This window comes from Rattus rattus, chromosome 6 (assembly GCF_011064425.1).
Source record: "Rattus rattus isolate New Zealand chromosome 6, Rrattus_CSIRO_v1, whole genome shotgun sequence".
NCBI classification, from domain to species: Eukaryota; Metazoa; Chordata; class Mammalia; order Rodentia; family Muridae; genus Rattus; species Rattus rattus.
In genome coordinates, this window is record NC_046159.1 from 126,497,246 (window position 1) to 126,503,245 (window position 6,000).

Below are 6,000 nucleotides of genomic sequence, written 5' to 3' on the forward strand. Positions count from 1 at the left end.
TTAAGGTGTTTTAAATATCTGGGTGATTGCCATTATCCATAATCACTCCTTTTATTAGATTCTTAGGTGAACATACAATTGAGTTTGAAAAGCAGATTTGTCTGTGAAAATGTAAGAACGTCTCCATTTCAAGTCAGGAGACCAAATTGCCCTTAGCAACTTGGATCTTATCTAAAAACCCAACCAGCTCTCCACAAATGAGAACATCTCTTTTCAAGTTAAATAATTCTCTCCACTTTGTTTAATAATTTCCCCAAACATTTTGAATATTGGTTAAATAATTTTCACAGAAAAGATACTAGTAATAGAATAGCTCCTTTGATTCTAAACTCAATACAAAAAGAGGAAAGAAAAGAGATGGGAAGAAAAGGAAAGGAAAAGGAAAAACCACTTTTTAAATGTACAGGTTTAAAAGAAACTAATGCATAGATTAGTCGTACTTATTTCCAGCAAATGAGCAAATGATAAACGAAACATCTAGTACTCATTATATTTGATGCTTTTCAAATATTGGATAAGTCTCCATGGGGTGATTTTTGTGTACATCTAATTTTCATACATCTTACCATATTGTGATATGAATATTGCCCACCTACTCATGTGTACATATTGCCTGCATACTTCCATGTCAGCTCCAGACAATGTATGCTAATGTTAGCATCAAAGTAAGAAGGCAACATCATCCTGAGCAACACGTTTGAAGTTTACTTAGAGCACAATACTTCAGGGACAAAGAAGCCCAAACTCAACTAGAATCGTGCCTATCACAGTGATTGCACATCCCAGGAGGATTAGAAAAGAAACATTCAAAAGTCCTTAGCTCTGTTATTTCTATGTGATTATCTCCGCAAAGTCTCTGATTGCCTAAGCACACTCTAAGAATAGACGAGATAAAAGATTGTAATGGCCAAACCGAAAAAGTTAATATGTTACAAAACTGTTAAAACAAAAGTGAATGGTCAAATATGCATCTGCATTGAGTCAGAGTTTTATGACTTTTTCAAAAGCTGCATTGTTTTTCACCTTTTTAAATATTTTCTATGCCCTTCCTGCAGCAGGTGGAGAAGCCAAAGCATATGAGCATAGAGTAATACACATGCTGGGCTTGAGGTGGGATGTCATGTAAAGAAACCAAACAGGAACTCAGCATCTGAATGCAAACACCACTTGTTGCTTTTCAACTCTTTCCATTGCTAATGCCCCTTGAATGCAGCCTAACCCCCATTAGCTGCTTGACATTAGTGGTAACTGTTCTGGGGAAGAATGAGTTGAGTATTGAAGAGACCTGATCATGAGTAACTTCTCATGAGCCAAGGTATCATGAGCCTGTCATATATCATCCAGACTAATGTAAACTAATAACTAATATCTTTTCTTCTTAGATGGGAGACTAAAGACCTGGGTTTATGGTGTCGCAGCTGGGGCATTTGTGCTGTTAGTCTTCATTGTCTCCATGATTTACCTAGCGTGGTGAGTGTTTAAATATTTCAGAATCTTAAGGGAGATGTAAGATGGTTATTTCAAAGAAAATTCTCTCAGTTGCTAGTAACGCAGGGACCGACCTGTGTGTGAAATGCATGTGCTGCATTCACTCCATTCACACAAACACAAATTAAAAAAAAATAAACTTTAATATTAGAAAACCTAAAAATCTATCTACCATATCTAATTGTGGAAATGAGTCGGGACTGTTCTAGGTCATTCTTTCAAAATTTTTCTCATGAAGAAATGCCATGGGGATGGAGATATATAGATAGATAGATAGATAGATAGATAGATAGATAGATAGATAGATATAGATATAGATATAGATATAGATACAAACTCTTTCTTAGAGGAAAATGTTATGATGATTCTTCATCTTATTTAACTGTATTTGTAAATGTGCATTTTTAATAAAAGTTCTAAGACAAACCAAAAATATACTATACCATCACTTCTATTGTGTCAACTAAGAAATTGGAGAATTTGGCTTTTTATAAAAGAGTTAAATACCGGAAGACACCTTCTCAGAATGTAACGCTCAAAGAGATTGTTGTATTCTAAAAGGCACTGGGAAACGTAGGTGGGCAATTTAGATCTACTGTTTTGTTTTGCTTTGCTCTTTTATTTAAAACAACATTTAAAATGAAAGACTGACTTTTTTTCAAATTTTCCTGAATTTCCTACAGCAAAAAGCCAAAGAAACCCCAAAGAAGGCAGAACAACCGCCTCAAACCTTTAACCTTAGCATATGATGGAGATGCGGACATGTAACGTTGACCATTCCTGGACACAACCAGAATTGGCCTTTTCCCTTTATAGTAGGCATCCAGAGGCCAGAGTGCCAGTATTCAAATTCTGAATTATAATTAACCGTAACTGTTAAGAACACCATCATTAGGAAAAAAAGAGAAAACCCTACTCCCTCTGGGAATATTGAAGACAGTACCACTGGCATGTAGAGTCAGCCCTGAGGATTCTAAGAGATGCAGTGGATTGCATGCTGTGTCCTGAGAGTTTTGTGGCACCTTTTCTGAAATCTACCCAATTGCAAAAACAAAAAACAAACAAACAAATACAACCACTTTGATCTCTAAAATATAGTGAGGACATTGGCCAACTGGGAAGCCAGATGCAAGACCGCTTACAACACTAACCCACAGAACTTTCTAGCATGAAGAGTCCATACTGAAGGCTTTACAGTTCTACTCTTAACCATTACAACATGTATACTCGATCGAATGACTCACATTATGATGTCATCTTATATACTCGTTAATAAGCCACATTTAACAGTGAAGAAGATGTAAGGTCTATGCTAAGCGGGAAACCCATTGAACAACTTAGCAAGTTCGTGGTCGATGGTAGCTTTTATTGGCCTTCATTCTAGAGACAAACTCTTTTATAAGACTTTACTCTTGTCTCTCTCTAATGTGTGAAGGCTGGACAGGTACTAGTCTTAGAAGAAGGGGTCCTGGAGTTTGGTATTTTATAGTGGTTATTGTCTGGGAAACAAATATGCCTGTGTTAATACATTTCTACTTTCCCTAATTTCACACTGGTTGCCTACATCTTTTTTGCTACATGGAAGGCACATTTTGCACTATATTAGTGCAGCAAGATAGGCACTCAACCAGTATTGCCATAGAAACTGCCTCTTTTCATATGGGATGAAGACATCTGTGCCAAGAGTGCTGTGGAGACATTTGCAAGCTTTTGCCCTCTGAAGAGAAATAGTTCAGTCTTGATGGTATTGGGATCAAATCTGCTATTATACCTGCTGTCTACACTCTTCCTTCTTGCTACAGCCATCATGAAATTGACAACACGGCAATAATTCAAGTGTTGAAGTCCCTAACCCCCCAACCTCCAAAACGTAGAACCCCTTGGTTGGGTTGCAGTTGCTCTTGGGAAGCTGTTTATGACAAGATTTATATATTTGTTATCTTTGTTTAAAAAAAGAAGAAGAAAAGCAAAGAAAAATGGACTGGTTGTCTTCATAATTTTGAGTAGATGGAGAAAATAGTGTATCAATGATTTTTCTAACAAAAGGAAATCAAAATTATTTGTTAGCTTCCCTGTCTTCCTGATTTGCTTTTCCAGTGTGAGGTAGGCATTCAGTCTTACAGGCTGTATTACATAGTCATGACCTTTTGTCCTTCTCATGGTTGAACTCTGAATTGGTGTGATTTATTAAAATATAAAATTTAAGAAAAGAAGAGTGGATGATCTTGTTCAGGGCTTGCTTAAACATCTAGAGCAACGGTCATAAGCCTTTAATGCAAAAGACCAAACAGGAAATGTTTTCAGTCAGCTCTTTAGTTCAATTCAGAACGCCGCCACTGTGCAATGCTTCCAGGGAAGTCAGCTGGAAAATAGTGTTTTCCGAGAGAATTTTCTTTCCTCAAGAAGCTAGCCAGCTACATTTACATGTCTTAGTTTGCTGACCTGCCTTACACTCTAGCTGTGGTTTAGAGCCAGCTCTATATTAGCATCTAGTCACTTACTCTGTCTATTGAGTGTGTTTAATTTCACAGGTGACAATTCATAGTCATTAACTTAGAGTTGTTGGGAAATCAGCTCTGGGTTCACTGATGAAACCCGGGAAATGCCACCGTGGAATATAGTTCACCTCTTTCTCTGAAAAGGAAAGCTAGTCTGTGTTGTGAAAAGGCACTTACATACTTCTGGAAATAACTAGTACAATTAGCCTCTGATAGTCTTTTAAACACAGTAAACACGTGATTTTATTTATTTCATTTTATTATTTTATTTTTTAATCTGAAACATGTCTGTATCGCTGGAGCTGTGGTTTTGTTGGTGAGGTATTTGCCTTCAAAGGCTGTGTTTGAGCTCCCTCTGCTGTCCATTAGGACAGCTTTTCCTGCCAAGATTAAAAATGAACTCTGAATAAGAGGATGTTGTAATCTCCCAAATGAAAAATCTTTATATACAATTCAATATGAACACAATGATTCTTACTTATGCCAAATGTAATGCAGTAAGAGATTATGTCATTTCAAAGAGAACAGGATAGCCAAGGATTTAATTGAGGTAAAGCATTAAAGAGGAAGGAAAATAATATTGATATTCTGAAACTGTAATAGTTTGCACACACACACTCAATATCGGTCTCCAAATCTTCGAGTTGAGCTCTTTGAATAAACAAACGCAGTCTGTCCAAAGAGGTTGAATCACAATCTCTGTGGTTAGCTGAAAATTTTTAACAGTCTGGTGAAGTGTGGGCAACACCTAGCCATCGTGAGATAGGAAATAAAATAAGACTTTTTTAACCCATGCTACACTTGAAGTATTTTATAAAATGTGATTAATTATGACAGCAAATCAATACTCTCCTACATAGGTAATCAAATCAATTAAGAAATCAAACATTGAAAAATGTTGTGGAGATGGAAATGTTTATGAATAACTAATATTAAAATACTATTATCATGTTGGAGAGACATTTGATATCATCATTAGGATAAATGAATACTGTGTGGCCTATTGTTAGAAAGGTGGAAAAGGATTTATTCACTTGGATAATTAGGGCAAATGGGAGGTTATCGTATTCATGTACAGATCACTGTATTGAGTTTATAGGGAAATAAATACTGGAATTTTCCCAGAACTTTACTCCCAGGAGGGAAATGGTGGAAACCTGTTTGATGATCCCTTTTCTTTTCCAAAGCTGTCTGTGGGCAGGAAGAAAAGAATGAGGCAGAAAGGGAGGGAAAGGAGGAGAGAGATGGACGAAGGAAGAAAGGAAGGGAGATTCTCTACTTGATTTTAAAGAGAATGAACAAACGCAGATGTTTATAAAAATTTGGTGGATTGTCCTAGGAAAAGTCGCAGGGCTGATCCCCCCACCCCCGAAAGGGACGGATTTGCCTTTCCACTGGTGCCTGTCCAATACACTGACTATAATAAAGGCTCTATTTCCAAGCCCACATTCTTTTGAATGTAGCTTAAGCTAATTGAAAAGGAGCATGTGAAAGCATGACTTTAAGTTATCTAATCAAGCACAGATTACTTATCACAAGGCATATTTATTAAGTTATACGTGGAGGACATTTTTCAGAGCACTTAAAATTTATTAAGTTATACGTGGAGGACATTTTTCAGAGCACTTAAAATTAATAATGGCAAAAAAAATTAATAATGGCTCTTGTATACCCAGGTCACTGAGACATCTAAGAGAAGAAGAGCATGCTTTGTGAGAGCTACTTGCACTGGAACACGTCACTATCGATTCTTTAGACGTGTGCTTAGAACTTTTCCACAGGAACTCAGAGTGTCAGGATATGCTGTGAAGAGTAGCAATGCTCACTGTGGCTTAATCAGACTGTTAGGCTCCTAAGTATTTCAAGATGAAGCCATTGGTTATAAAGGAGGAGAGAAGCTCTTCCCATACACTTGTTCACTTCCTCTAGTTACTCTATCCTTGGTCCTGGGTGACACTTTTCTCCACCTCACCTCTCCAATTCTCCTCTGTTTATTATAGCCTTGTCTGCCTTG

At 37.0% G+C, this 6,000-nt stretch overlaps 1 protein-coding gene across 1 annotated transcript in view; it reads left to right on the forward strand.

The window, feature by feature from the left end:
• The window catches only part of Thsd7a (thrombospondin type 1 domain containing 7A), a 415,052-nt gene extending 409,711 nt beyond the window's left edge, over window positions 1–5,341 (forward strand). The window contains 2 exon segments of the mRNA XM_032906937.1: window positions 1,383–1,470; window positions 2,172–5,341. Of these exon segments, the coding sequence (XP_032762828.1) occupies window positions 1,383–1,470; window positions 2,172–2,256 (173 nt within the window). The 3' untranslated portion in view covers window positions 2,257–5,341.
• Window positions 5,342–6,000: the final 659 nt, after the last annotated feature.